Source organism: Heliangelus exortis, chromosome Z (genome assembly GCF_036169615.1).
Source record: "Heliangelus exortis chromosome Z, bHelExo1.hap1, whole genome shotgun sequence".
NCBI classification, from domain to species: Eukaryota; Metazoa; Chordata; class Aves; order Apodiformes; family Trochilidae; genus Heliangelus; species Heliangelus exortis.
The window spans coordinates 49,787,423-49,802,061 of NC_092454.1; the positions used below are offsets into that span (position 1 = coordinate 49,787,423).

The following is a 14,639-nucleotide window of genomic DNA, read 5'->3' on the forward strand; positions in this document are numbered from 1 at the left end:
TTATTGATATTATGTAAACATCTTGATGATGATGATAAGGCCTGGGACAGCTGTTGGAATGGATGAACTCTGACTAAGAACTGTTGATGACTCAAGATGAACTTATGGTTTGCCAAAGCAGTAATGCTTTTTTCAGTTGTGAGTGGATGCCAGGAGCCTGCATCCAAGAAGTTATTTAATGGCAACACTGAGACCCTGCTGCACCATTAAATGCTTACTAATTCTAGTGTCTATCTAATCAAGGTGTCTTTAGATTCCAGTAAATATTTGCAAAAAAACAGAATGAAAATGAATTCTGAGACCTTTACAGAAAGCTTCTATGCCGAGCTTTTAGTTCAGCTGAAAAGATGGACACGCGACATTCATTCACAACATTGCTACCAGACTTAAAAATTATATGAACAATCCAGCACTGTAAAATAAAGGAGCACTTATGAAGAAATGTCTAGATTTGGAAACTGCTTTACTCTAAATAATATTTGTCTTTGGGATTTTTGTGATTGTTTAAAAAAAATCTGTATTTTTAGGACCTGTCTCTTGCTTTTCTTTAAAAATTAATACTTGTAATAACAAATAAAAATAATATCTGTTTTAACAGAGAAGAAAATATGATTTGTTGAATCACAGCATCATTTTCCTAAATGGAAAGTGAACTTAAGCTATGGTTTATGCAGTATCCATGGATCTACCCTTTTTTATTCTGTGCTCTTTGTAAGTTTATTATGTGCTGCTATATATAGAATAATTAGGATATTCTATATTTTAATATAGAATTGCCCTGTAAATAACATGACACCAACCTGTGTGGTGTGGTTGACACGTTAGAGGGAAGGCAGGCCATCCAGAGGAATCCTGACAGGACAGGGAGGTGGGCCCGTGCCAACCTCATGAAGTTCAACATGGCCAAGTGCAAGGTCCTGCACTGGGGTTGGTGCAGCTCCAAGCACAAATACAGGCTGGGGGAGAATGGGCGGAGAGCAGGCCTGAGGAAAGGGACTTGGGGGTGGTAGTAGGTGAGAAGCATGACACAAGGCACTGGTGTGTGCTCCCAGCCCAGAAGGCCACCCACAGCCTGAGCAGTATCACTGCAAGCGAGACGGAGACAAGGGAGGGTGTCTAGAGGGATTGGTTATGACTTTCCTAGTGCTTAGCAAGGAGACTGAGACTAAGATGAGAAATCTGTAAACAGTCTTAGCTGGGTGGATGACAAACAGAAGCCATGCTTTGAGTACAACAAAGAAATCAAAAAAGAGAGGCATTGATGTCAACTCTGACGCCCAAGGCATTTACACTCTCCCCATTTTCCATCTGTAAAATGGGAACAATGCAGACTGACCTCTTCAACTCACAGTTATATTTCATGCCCACAAAAAGAACATTTTTTTCTATTCAGAGCAATATTCATTCAAAGAAGGAAAACAAAACCCAAGAACTGAACGAACTGAACAAAGAGCATTTTGCAGACTACCTGTAGCAGAGGGAGCATTACACATGTAAGTACCAAGTGTGGACCAGAATTGAACACGGTTCCAGTTGGGAAATTGGTAAGTTGCTTTCTTGATTTTACAGACACAAAACCAATTCATATTTGTATGGATAAATGGGAAACATTGCTGTCATTACGTTGTGTTTAATTTTGTTCCTGAAGTACCTATTTGCAAAAAAGCCTAAGCAAACCGAAGCCAGTGTAATCCGAGTTTTAAAAGAAGCTCGGAAGTGAAAATGCCCCTCTCTTACTCTGGGTCACAGCAACGGAGTACCACAAACTACGGTTAAGTAAGCACTACACATTTTCCTGCAAGTCTGTCAAAATAATAGTATAATGAAGAATAAAAAATCCGGCACACACAAACTACACACTATGAATCAGGAAGAGCAATGCTGTCCCACGAACACGACCGGCAACATCCGTACGCTTCAGCTTTATCCAGCTCCGACAGGGAAACACGGCTATGAGTTGCCCCTGCCCTGCGACCGGGAGATCAGGGAGAGAGAGGGGGAGAAGGAAGAGAAGGAGAGAGAAGGTGAGGGGGGAGAAGACTGGGGGAGGAAACATTGAGAGAAAAGGTGGGGGGGGGGGAAATAAGGGGGAAAAGATTGGAGGGGAGAAGATTGGGGGGGAGAAGATTCGGGGGGGGAAAGAGTGGGGGGGAAAGAGTGGGGGGGAAAGAGTGGGGGGGAGAAAGGAAGAGAGGCGAGATGCGCTGCACCTGCTCGGCCCCATCAACTGCGGAGCCAGGACGTGAGTCCAACCGCCCCCTCGAGAGGGGAGGGGACGCCCCGGCCATTTTGAGTCGAGTGCAGCGGACCCGTCGGGGGAGCTCACCCCGCCATTTTAGGGGCAACCCCACAGCCTTTCGGCGGTGGGGGAGGTGGCTTGGCTTGGCCTGGCTCCGCCCGTCGCTAGCGGCCAAACCGCGCCCTTCGCCCCCTCCTAGCTCAGGTATCAGGTGAAACTGGTCGGGCGTGCGAGAGACAGCGGTGTCTGAAGCGCGGCGGGAAGATGGCTGGGCGCCGCGGGCTGTACCTGCTGCCACTGCTGCTCTGCGCGCTGCTGGGAGCCGCTGCTCTCCCAGGTGAGGGGAGGAGTGCGAGCTGCTGCCGACGGGTCCTAGGACGGGCTTGGCTGGAATGAGCTGGGCACGGCCGAGGCCTCCCAGGGCTCCGCGGGTACCTCTCATCTAGGGCGGTGGTACCTCGGCGGGGAGCGGTGCGGGAACACGGGTTGGGCTCTCGGCGGGTGAGGCGCGGGTCGGAGCCGTGCTGGAGAGCAGGTTTCTGAACCAAGGCTGGGGTGCGCGAAGCCCGGAGCGGGCTAGACGAACGAGTTCAGGAAAACTCGGACCGAGGGTTGTGGAGCTGCTGGGACCCGCGGGCAGGGCAGCTCGACGGGCAAGCAGCCGGTGCTCGGCTTCCAGCCCTGCTCGGAGCCGTGAGACGCGGGGAGCGGGCGGAGAGGGCTGCGGAGTGGCCCTGCGCACGGAGCTGCCTGGCACGCGTAGCCTGGCTTCACCCGCACTGGTGCTGTACCTGGCCTGGTCCTCCGCCAGCCACCCGCATAAAACCTGCATATAAACATAAAAAGCCTTAAAAACCGTGCTCGCGCGTTGTTTTGGTTTATTGGTTTTGGTTTGTTTTTTGGTTTTGTTTTTTTTTAATTCTTTGTTTTGTTTTTGTTTTGATTTTGTTTCTTTGTTTTGTTTAAACTGTGAATAGCTAAGATTTGATTTTACTTTTTGTCTTTGATAGCTCATATTGCTCATTGAACTTTTCTGCTGTTTGGAGAAAAAAAACCTAAAACAAACAAACAACAAAAAAGCCGAAACAACTCAGTTTTTCATATTAATAATTTACTGCGTTAAGTTTCTTCTTTCACCACCTTTTATAGTAAGCCTCTTTGTCATATCTACGCATGCCTTTGTACTGTGTACTTCTGTGATTGTTCATCCTGAGCTTATTTGCATAGTAAAAGTATATGTGCAAAGATTTAAGCCAAGCCTGCAGCAGGCTTTTATCAAAAAAGGTACTAAATGGGTGCGAAGTTTGTTGTTCAGAGCTGAGTTTCCGGTATTAGGCTGCCCCTAATACCCTAGTTATCTGACTTGGAGGGGCAGGGCATCGTTTGGAATCACCAGGAACCACCTGGGTTGAGGGAGTAATTTGTCTAAAAGTTCTAGCTCCGTGTTTGGGCATCTGGAGTAGGGAGGTGAAGTGAACTCTAAGTGTGATGCCATCCCAACCAAGAGAGATGCGCTGTTAAGTCGGGAGACATGAGTCCGGTTGTTTTCAAACAGACATAATATCATTTTGGGGTTGTGGTGAATGCGGGCTCCCGATCCGAGTAGCCAGAGTAACCTTAACCTTACTTCTTTTCTAATATAATTACCATGACCTAAGTTAGCTAATGTGGTTGCTGTCTCGTTTGTGTCTGCAGGGTAGGCATAATCCTTCGTTTGGTATGCAGTGGCTTGTATCTTCTGGACAAGGTGTTTAAACACCTTTGAAACAAAGTCTTCTATGGTGGGAGTAGAGCACATTTTCCTCACGATGCCAAGGGAGCTTTTCCCGTGGGCAGATCAGCATGTCAACTGCATTCTCTGTCTGTGAGTCAGGCAGGGTGAAACTCAGCTTGGAAAAGCACTCTATTGTAATGGAAAGCTGCAAGCACAGAAAGAGTAATAAAAGGATGTAGAAAATGCACATACCTAACAAAGGATTTGTTGAAGAAGTGTTAACTGCAGAGAGAAACGGGATGCTCTATGCTGGTGCCAGCTGGGCTGACAAAAGCTGCCCAGTATCTGCAGCACTTTTTGGTCTGGAAGTACTTTAAGTTATCGTAAAAACAAGACTTGTCTTTGAAATTACCCGTTTGGATTTATTATGTCTTTCAAAAAATAGAATAAAACAAACTTTTTGTCTCTGTTCTTTCAGTCTTGAAATACTGACTCCTGTGTGTGGGTCACATGTCTGTCAATCCAGTTTGTTATAGCTGTTATCTTTTGTGTCACACTAACACTCAGAGGCTTCTTGGTGAAAGTTTGTTTTTTGTTTGTTTGGTTTGGTAATGTTTTATTTTTTTTTCCACCCAACCTGTAAATATCAATTGCCAGTCATTGCTTGATATCTGATCATGAAACATTAATGAGAACAAAGTGGTAGTATTTGCTTTACCAGTTTTCTACAATAATTTAAGTCTTTGGAACAGAATACAAATAGTATGACTATGAATTGATACAATTAACTACTTAGGGATGAACATTCTCTTAACGTAGCACTGTACACTGTGCTTTATTAAGGTGTTCTGCTACCTGCTGTTAGCTTACAATAAAAGGTCAGCTTCCAAGCATTTCCAGGATCTCTTCTCAGCTAAGCTATAAGCCTGCTTAGCTAAATGTAATTTACATTACCTGATGTATGAATAAGCTGTTCTTCAAGCTGGTTTTATGTCCTCTGATATTCACAGCTCATGCTAGGGACCTAGAAATTCCTTATTATATGAGAAAAGCCTGCAGTTTTTAACAGTATTACTAGCATAATCATGTGGCTTGAAGATCTGAGAGCAGGTTTTATATCATTCTGCCGTGTTGTAATTACACCACATAGGCCAAAAATACTGTTTGCCATTCATTTTGTTTAGGACTTGTTTTGTTGTTGTAATACAGACTTCAGTCTTCATGCAGTCTATTGCAAAGGTTTGTACATGTCACTGTACTGGCAAAAGGTTTTCTTACACACCTCAGATTTCCAGTGAAAGGTGTCTGTTACTAGAGCTTGTCAAATCCTTGTGAAATAGAGAGAGTAACTTAATTCAAACTCCAAAGAACATCAATAAATGCTGCATTTCTGTACACCTCTTTAGAAGGTCATGGGGTCTGGACTGCATACTGATGCTGTACATCTGGCTTTTGGTCTGATAACTTGTGAAGAACGGTTGTGCTAATATTTAGAATCTAGTGGAAAACATGCATACTTGTGTATTTACGTATCTATTATGTGGTAATACTTATATTTTAAAATGTAAGCATTTTTCATTGTATCAAATGTAACAAAATTAACTGTATCATAACTACTAATCTTTGAGGAACAAATGGGCCATCCTCCAGTACTTTTCATGTCTTGTATGCTCAAGAAGACTCCTTTGTAATCCAATTGGGATTTTCTGTGGCTAAAATAATCCACAAATGTTGATAGAAAGTGAGATAAGGTTAAGAATAGCTATCCCACAGTCAAGTTCTGTGTCTCTTCAGTTTAGCTTGGCAGATGTCAGACATTTTTGAACAAAGGGAGTTCATGGACAGTATCTGCAGGTCTAGTTTCACTTAATAGCACAAAAGGAGTGTGTTGGGTCTTGAGGGAGTTTTGGGTTCTTCTGGTCTGAGGTATCTGAAGTCTGTCCTACAAGACAGAGCAGTCAGGAATGTCTGGCTTGCCCATACAATCTCTAAGTCCCTGTGGCATTCAAAGAGGAAAATCAAAACTTGAAGTGATAATTTTTTTGTTTATGAAGCAACTATAGCTATCAGCTTACCACCTAGCACTTTGAGTAGAAACTGCAGAGATTGTGTGAACACCTTGGGTGTGAATTGGAAGGGGATACCAGAAGACTGGACATGTTGGCATCTTTCTGCACCACATTAGTGGTCAGTTCAGGTTTCAAGTCAGATGCCACATAACGTGTATCTTCCTTTCCCTGGAGATAAAAAAACAGTACATAGGTTTTGGTATTGCATTCTGATATTTCAGGACTAACTCATCTGGGGCTGGCATATTTTTTAGTGCATACCTGATTTTTATGCCATCTAAAACTGAGGAAACTTCTACTGCAGCTTTGCCAGCCTGCTGCAAAGTTTTATGAGTCCCAGCTCCTGGGCAGTCTGGCACTGACATGTGAAAGGATAATGGTGCCCTGAGGTACTTAAAGCGTTTTCAGTCTTAACTGTTTAGATGATAGGAGCATGCAACAGCCACTTTAACAAGGTATTTTTAATACCACTGGTGGTGTGGAAAAGTATTTTGATTCATGATACAGTCCTTGAATATATAGGTTGTCTTTTGGAGAAAAAACTTAAAAGGGTCGAAAACCTTCGAAGTGTTTGAAAATCAGTCATATTTTTTTCTGTTGACTATGCCCACTTTAATTCTTCAGAATAAATTGTGATATGTAGTTTACAAAAGGGCAAAAAATCTGTACTTCAGTAACAGCAATTTCTTAATTTTTTTTTTTTTCTTTGGTAGAGAATAGTGGAACTGGCAGTTCGAAAGGAAGAAGCTTTGCTGGCCGGAAAGTTCCAAATGCAAATAATGCCTCAGAAGAGTTCTACGAAGTGGATCAATTTGCAGCAAATGCCCTCACAGGAAAGCTGACTACAGTTTTTCTTCCCATTGTCTATATCATTGTCTTTATCATTGGTTTACCAAGCAATGCTTTGGCCCTCTGGGTGTTTTTTTTCCGAACAAAGAAGAAACATCCAGCTGTGATTTATATGGTTAACTTGGCATTAGCAGACCTTCTTTTTGTTGTCTGGTTCCCGTTGAAGATTGCATACCATCTAAATGGCAATAATTGGCTATTTGGTGAAGGTCTCTGCAAAGTATTTGTTGGATTTTTCTATGGAAATATGTACTGTTCCATTCTGTTTATAACATGTCTCAGTGTGCAACGATACTGGGTTGTAGTAAACCCCATAGTGCATTCAAGAAAGAAATCTGAAATTGCTTTGGGCATCTCCCTTGCTATCTGGATAGTGATTTTGCTGGGCACCATTCCATTGTATCTTGTTAATCATACAGTATACATTTCAAACCTTAACATCACTACCTGCCATGATGTGTTGCCTGAAAATGTCTTGGCTCATGACATGTTCAATTATTTCCTCTCACTTGCAATTGGACTCTTCTTAATCCCGGCTCTCCTCACTGCTGTTGCTTATATACTAATGATTAAGACTCTGAATGCTTCCATCTCAGATATAAGCACTGGGAAGAAACGAAAAAGAGCAATTAAACTCATTATTGCTGTCCTGTCTATGTATCTCATCTGTTTTACACCTAGCAATGTGCTGCTTGTTGTGCACTATTTACTCCTCAAAGCCTACAGCCAGAGCTATCTGTATGTGTCATACATAACTGCACTGTGTCTTTCTACTTTGAACAGTTGTATTGATCCATTCATCTATTACTATATTTCAAAAGACTTCAGAGACAATCTTAAAAATGCTCTTCTTTGCCGGAGTGTGCGAACCACAAGGAGAATGCAGGTGTCTCTGTCATCGAACAGGTACCCCAAGAAGTCAAATTCTTACTCTTCAAGCTCAAATGGGACCACTAAATCAACCTACTGAATTTATTCCAAAAAGAAAGGTGAACTTTTATTACTACTCCTGAAAGAGTGTAAGTGACAAGAAAGTCATATTGTATAAAAGTACGAAGAATGAAGAAATAATCTGCTTTTTAATTATCTTTAAGCCTGGATTTCAGAACTGTCAGCTGTTTACCCTGTATACAAATGGTAAACAGATAAATCTTCCCACTATACTGGAAAAAATTTGACATTTCTGATGCTCTGCAAAAATACTGCTGACTTTGAGTCATTGTTAAAGACATTTTCATTCAATATTGAAGCTGTAAAAAAGCCGTATGCCACTGTAATGTTATATAGTGTTGCTAGTATATTTTATTAGCAGAGAAATCTTGTTTGGCTTTAACCATAGTGTATTAAACAGAGGAATAGATTGTGTATGTTAACAGATTGTGTATGTTAACAGATTGTGTATGTTAACAGACTGTGTATGTTAACAGACTGTGTATGTTAACAGACTGTGTATGTTAACAGACTGTGTATGTTAACAGACTGTGTATGTAGGAGCTTGCTCTCTGTACCTGCTTCCATTGAACATTATTTGAAACCATCAAGAGAAAGAAAGGAGAATCCATTTCACCATCTTGCTGTTGGCTGAGCAACATGACTGCTTATTGGCTTTAATATAATGTAGTTTTATATTATTTTCCAAGTTGTTCCATGTTGTAAATTCTAACAGGCAGAAGCCTGTAAGATTACCCTTTTGAGCTGACAGTCTGCATTTGCTATCAGCTAGCACTGAGATGTTAGTTGAGATTATACACTGTTACTTAACACTTTCCCATACATGATCTTAACTGGGGATATATTTAACAAAGTTTTGATTAATAGCTATTTGATTTTTATATAATGTGCCGTGTATTTTTTTGAGATACCTAAATAAGATTTTTTTTTTACAACACATTCTGAGTTGGGTGGTTCCTTTTATCCTTCTACATGCTCTTCAGAATGCTGAGTAGTTAAACTCTCCTGGTTTCAGCTAACAAAGATATTATTCCTAATAGTGAGTTAGAAGTCTGACAGCTGTAGCTATAAGTAAAATTTACCTAATGACACATTTCATTATAGTGAAACTGTTCCATTTTCATATTATCAGATACCTAAAACCAAACAGTTCAAAACTAGTGGGGAATAACGAACTATGAACATATTAACAAGATAGCAAACTTCAGTCCCTGTGGATTTCTAGAATATCTTAAATCCTCTTCCATTAATCAGAATATTTGTGACAATTTAGGAATAAGGAATCATGTGATTCTCATCTGAATAGTTGATAGGAGTACATTTGGTCATAGGATTTAAATGCCTTTTTAAAAAAGTTAGTTTTCAGAGGTTTCACTAAGTTGTGCATTAAACTTGCATCCAAGTCATCTGAAACTAAGGCATAGGTGGGTCTGTACAAACACAAACAAATGCAAAATCCCTCAGTCCCAAAAGTACTCCCAAGATAGATGGTATATAGATAGGAAATACTTGCCATTTCAAATATGGCAATACAGCTTATTGCATCAAACTGTGTTCACTGGGAGCTGAAAGGTCCTTCTGGTCTAGTTTCTCTTTTTGATAGATTAACAACATCCGTTTCGCTATTTCTTTGTTGTTTTATTGGTATTGTCTGGGTTTGTGTCTTTGGCAAGGGCATCTTTCTTTGCATCTGTTGTGTGGTTTGGCAAGAAAGGAGAGAACTGGTACTAAGAATTTCAACAAGCATCCAATTGCCTTTAGAGTCTGTATCTTCTAGATTCACAGTGCTGCAAGTGTGTCTGCTGCAAGCCAAGTGCAATGCAGAGTAATCTACAGATAGGAGGAACTTCACTAAGTTCCTTTGTTTATCATTGAAACAAGAACAAATTGTGAGGAAAATTTTCCCATCTGTAGCTGCATTGCAAATCCTCATTCAGAATTTACAATGAACATTTAATTTTTTTGCCATGAACAAGTTGGTTGGTCACTTGGTTTGTATCAATTCCTTGAATTTGCAACTGTGTGCCTGTGCAGTCAGTGATGGGGCAAGAACATGTAGCCCAGGAGGGTGGAGCTTATCGTTTTATGGATTAAACCCTTTATGGATTGTACCCCCAGGCTGAATTGATTGGTTTAACAGTGGTCATCTTCAGCTAACAATAAATATATTCCTGCACAGTGCCAACTTCGTAATTCAAATAAGAGATCTTTGTATCAAGAGATACAAGAAACTCACCGCCTGTAGCTGACTTAAGGTTTGGATGCTACAAAAATCATCAGTGCAATATCCATGAAAGCACGGGATATCAGTGCTTGGAATCAGTGTACTTCATGTGCATGGTGTCATGGTTTCACAAACAGCTTAAGCATGTCCTGCAGCTAAGACAGTAGTTTTTCCCCTACCACTACTGCTTGGTTCCACTTTTTCCTCATACTGTCACATGCATGTGTGACCTTGGGGTGGGCCAGATCCGTCCTGGGTTAAAGTTAAACCAAGAGGAGGGAAGAAAGTTCACTTTTGACTTGGAACAGCATTTGGCTGGTCTGCTGGATGAGCTCAGGATAATAGAAAAGAGTCAGACTGTGTCTTTCACCAGCACCGGCTGACACTACAACTACAAGGCAAGTTGAACAGGAGCTGCAGAGCCTGTGCCTAAGCCCCTAAGCAACAAGGAGCAAACCACCTGTGACTGTGGGAATAAGTCCACTGGCTCAGACTCAGAATGAGTCCATCAGGCTCACCCAGGATGAAGTGTTCATCCATGCCTTTGGAACCAAACAAGACAGCTATAGGTGTCAGATATGTCAGAAAACAGCAGGAGTCCTGCACCAGGCACCTGACCAGCATACCAGACACATCTAAGATGTGGCCAGGGAAGTTGGCTGCTTTGCACCACATGCAATAATGCTGTGCTATGTTACTGATAAAATGTGCTCTGAAGTTAAGGAAAAGGAGGCATATGTAGATGGGGAGCTAAGCTCATTGGCATCTGTGAGGAAAGCTGCTGCTTTACAAGCAAGTACCTTGGAGGCAGTAAAAATAATACATACCTGTGTCTTCCATAGACATCCTGTATCTTCCCAACATCTATTTGTTTCAGCATGAGGGAGGGGTTCCTTTAGCCTGATTTAGATGGTCCCATCAGGAATATCTGTTGGGTGAAAAATCAACTTCATTTTATTTGTTTTGGACAAGGATCTTCTCTCCTTATTTGATGAGCCCTTGTTCCTAAAGGAGAAGAGGATACGAGCAAGTCTCTTAACTGTCTTGTTTATCCACTTAGAATTTTGTAGGCCAGTATTATTTTCCCTCTTTCTCAGCTGCTTTCCATGTTGAGCAATCCTAGCCAATTCAGTCATAAGCCTTCCCAATTCCCATACACAGTGACCAAGCTACAAACAGTAGTTATGCCACAGAGTGATGACTTCTGTTTTGCTCCGTGTTACTCTCCCAGTATCTCCTAACATTCAAAATTCTCTTCTTTCCTGTTCCTGAGCACTGAGGTGATGTTTTCTGACAGCTGCTTTTAACTCCATCTCTATCCTGAGTGGTTACAGTTATTTTGCAAACCATAGTTCTGTATGTCAAGGTAGGATGCTTTTCCCTCATGCACCTCACTTTACAGTTATTTATACTCCATTCATCCATTGTCAGTCTTACAAGGCTCTTGTGCACTTCTTTGTAGCCTGCCTAAGCCCTTACTGTCTTGATAGAGTTTGTGTTATCAGCAAAGTCTTGTTCCTCACTACTCAACCCACTTCCAACCATTTATAAATTTGCCAAACAGTAGAAGTCCAGTACTGCACTGGTGCGTAACTAGCATTGTAAAAAATGACCATTTTTCTGCTACCCCGTGTTTCTTATCACCAGTTATTTCCCCACAAGAGGACTTTCCTCTCTTATTTGATGGTTGCCTAGGTTTTTTTTTGGTTTTTTTTTTCAAGCCTTTGACAATGAATTTGGCAAAAAGCCTTCTGGGAATTAAGGTAGCCTGGATCTGCTGGATTGCACTTATCTCCATGTGCATCTGTCTTTTTCCAAGAACTCTACAAGGCTATTAAGCCCAGACTTCTCTTCACCACAAAACCTGTGATGGCTTTTCCCAGAAATATCCAGAGGTTCCTAAGTGATGTCCCTTCTTAGAGTCTTCATGACTTGCTTGGTGCAGAACTGGGCTCACAGGGCCAAATTTCACTGGATTTCTCAGGACCTGCTTTTAACTACTTATTACAGCGTCGTCTCCCTTGATACAAGTATGATTTGGCAAGAGGTAATACAATTCTGCCACAAATTCAGCTATTTTGTCCCTGAATTTTCTCAGAACTCCTCCATGAATACCATCCAGGCCCACCAAATTTAGCATTCATTTTTTCTGACTAACTGTGGTTTAAAGACATGTAGTAGTCCTAGGATTCAAGCAGTGTGATGCCTGCCTCCCATAGCAGCTCTTTCAGATTCATGCTTTGTTATGGATGTGTTTGATCTGTCACAGGTGCTTTGAACATTATTAATAAGCAGCAACAATGTTAAATTCATCAAGAACACACGGTCATTTTGATTCAAAAACAGACAGGACAGTATGCGTTACCTGCATTTTTGGGGGGGAGTGATAACCTCCCATAGGCTTGCAGATGAATATTCTCCAAGCATTGTTTGCTGGCAGGACCAGTACAACAAGCTGACTACATAGTCAGCTCCTTGTCATCTAGGCCAAAGGAGGTGAAGATGCTTCTGATAATGGAAAAATATAATGAAGGTGATAATGAAGGATGCACTGAGTGCTGTGCAGAGACACTGTGACTACTCCTTTGGATCCATCAGGACTCACTTCTCCAGTGCTAGCTGGTGTGACTCGAGCTTTACAGACATTAAAGTGTAGCTGCAGCCAGCTTTGCTGGTGTTCCTGCTCTTGAGTGGCTAGAGGAAAGGGGGAAGACACATCTATTACATGCACAAAACTGTGCAGGGAGGTAAGTGGGTGATGGAGGTAAGTGGGTTCATAGCTGTGCTGGGTTTGCTTGTATGGTGCACAAACCAGAAAAGCGCTCGGGGCTGCCAAGGTCTGTGTGGTCTACACCTGCTATAATTGAGCTAAGAGATTAGATGGTAGCCAGTCTCCGGCATCTACACTTCAGTACAGAGGCTGCATTCCCAAATGAAAAGATAATTAAAATCTGATTGTGTCTCTGGGACAGATGTGCCCACTTCAATCTTTGTGGGTACCCTGCTTCCTGCTCACATATGCTGACAGCAGTTGAATGCTGGGCACTACTTATGTTGGCTTAACACTCCCCCTGGATATTGTGTTTTGCTGCAGCACACAGCAGCCACAGGAGAGAACCAGTGTGACTTCTGTTTGCCAGAGCCATGCCAGCAAGAGCCCTCAGGTAGTTGTAACCCAGAAACTCCATGGTCTGTTCTCCATGGAACTATTGTACTAATAGTGAAGCAAAGTCCTGCTGTTAAAATCACCTATGTTTGAAGTGCTTCACCGGGGCAGTCTGCTAGCAGCATGCTCATCGCATGGACTAAGCCTTGCTGTTTTGTTTATTTTGAAGGTGTAAATAATATTTGTTAATGAGCATTAGTGAGTACCTGTGTAATGAAGCAAGAGAACAAAGTGTGGGAGGAGAATAAAAGCCTATGTTTGACCAGTCTGCACTTGGGAGTTAAGAGAAATGCCCCAGTAACAACTCAACTCTATCAGTGAGTCACCTCTAAGTATTGCAGCCCTCATGGCATGTAAATTAACACAGACAGCTCTGTGTTCACAATTGGCAAGAGAGATATTGTCTGTATTTTTTTGGCAGCTCTAAAAAATCAGCATAGAGTAACTTTTAAGGTCAGCAGGTTTTTCATTGCCAAATCTTGTACGCACCAAGTAGCAAGTGCTCTGTTTCAGAACAAGCATGAGCTGGCACATGAGTGGATGGAAGTCTCTCTACTGCAGTTAACAGCTACACTGGTTCAGCAACTGTACTCCAGCTTTGTGCCTCACCTGCAATGAGCAAATTGCTGGGAACTGAATGTTCAGTATGTTTGAAACTGAACTTTTAGTCTCATTTATTTAATTTCTCCCTATTACAACACCTGCCAGCTCTCAGCCACGGGGTGTATGAAGGAAGGAAAGTGCGTAGATATAATGCAGTGGTGAATCCCACCAGTGTTCCTCCTTTTTCCACAGTGAGTTTGAATACAGAAAAGTATGTATTCCTTGTGCTGTGCTTTAGCAGCAGGGGCTGTGCTTCCCCTTGCTGAAAGTCTGCAAAGGGGACTGTGTACTCACAAGATCAACCACAGGATGAAGGGAGGTTGAGCCCATTTGCATGGGGTCTGTGCCTGTATTTCTGAGCACTTGGGAAAGCAGAGTCATTTAGCACAGGAAAACAAAGGATATGCTGCCACACTGGAGAAGCTGACCCCCTGAATAAGAGGAAACGAAGAAAATGCTTGTAGAGCATAAATTTTAAAACTAGTATGCACTGGACAGACGGAGTTCCCTGAAAGTCCTAAAGAGTTTCCTGTGTTTTACACTTACAAAAGCTAAGGGGGGAGATATTAAGAAAATACAAACAGCAGTCAATGAGTCAGGATGGCAGAGTCAGATGGAAAGAAGACATTATGTTCTGGTGCTCACTTGATTTGTCTGGTGGTTAATCAGGACTACTGCATACTTCTAGTTTGACACATCATGACCCCTTGATATTTTATCTTCAAATCCCAGGGAGGCAAACCCATCTGGTTTTCTGTGAGCAGCTGAACTGAGCAACATGTTTCACAATGTAAAAACAGTGAGGGTGAACCCTTAGTACTAAT

The 14,639-nt window shown here is 42.0% G+C and overlaps 1 protein-coding gene across 1 annotated transcript; it reads left to right on the forward strand.

Annotated features, from left to right (window-relative positions):
• The first annotated feature begins 2,182 nt into the window (after positions 1-2,182).
• On the forward strand, positions 2,183-8,753 carry F2RL1 (F2R like trypsin receptor 1). The gene is made up of 2 exons (XM_071731736.1): positions 2,183-2,576; positions 6,736-8,753. Exons 1-2 carry the CDS (start codon positions 2,504-2,506, stop codon positions 7,839-7,841), a joined length of 1,179 nt encoding a protein of 392 aa, XP_071587837.1. The 5' UTR covers positions 2,183-2,503; the 3' UTR covers positions 7,842-8,753.
• Positions 8,754-14,639: the final 5,886 nt, after the last annotated feature.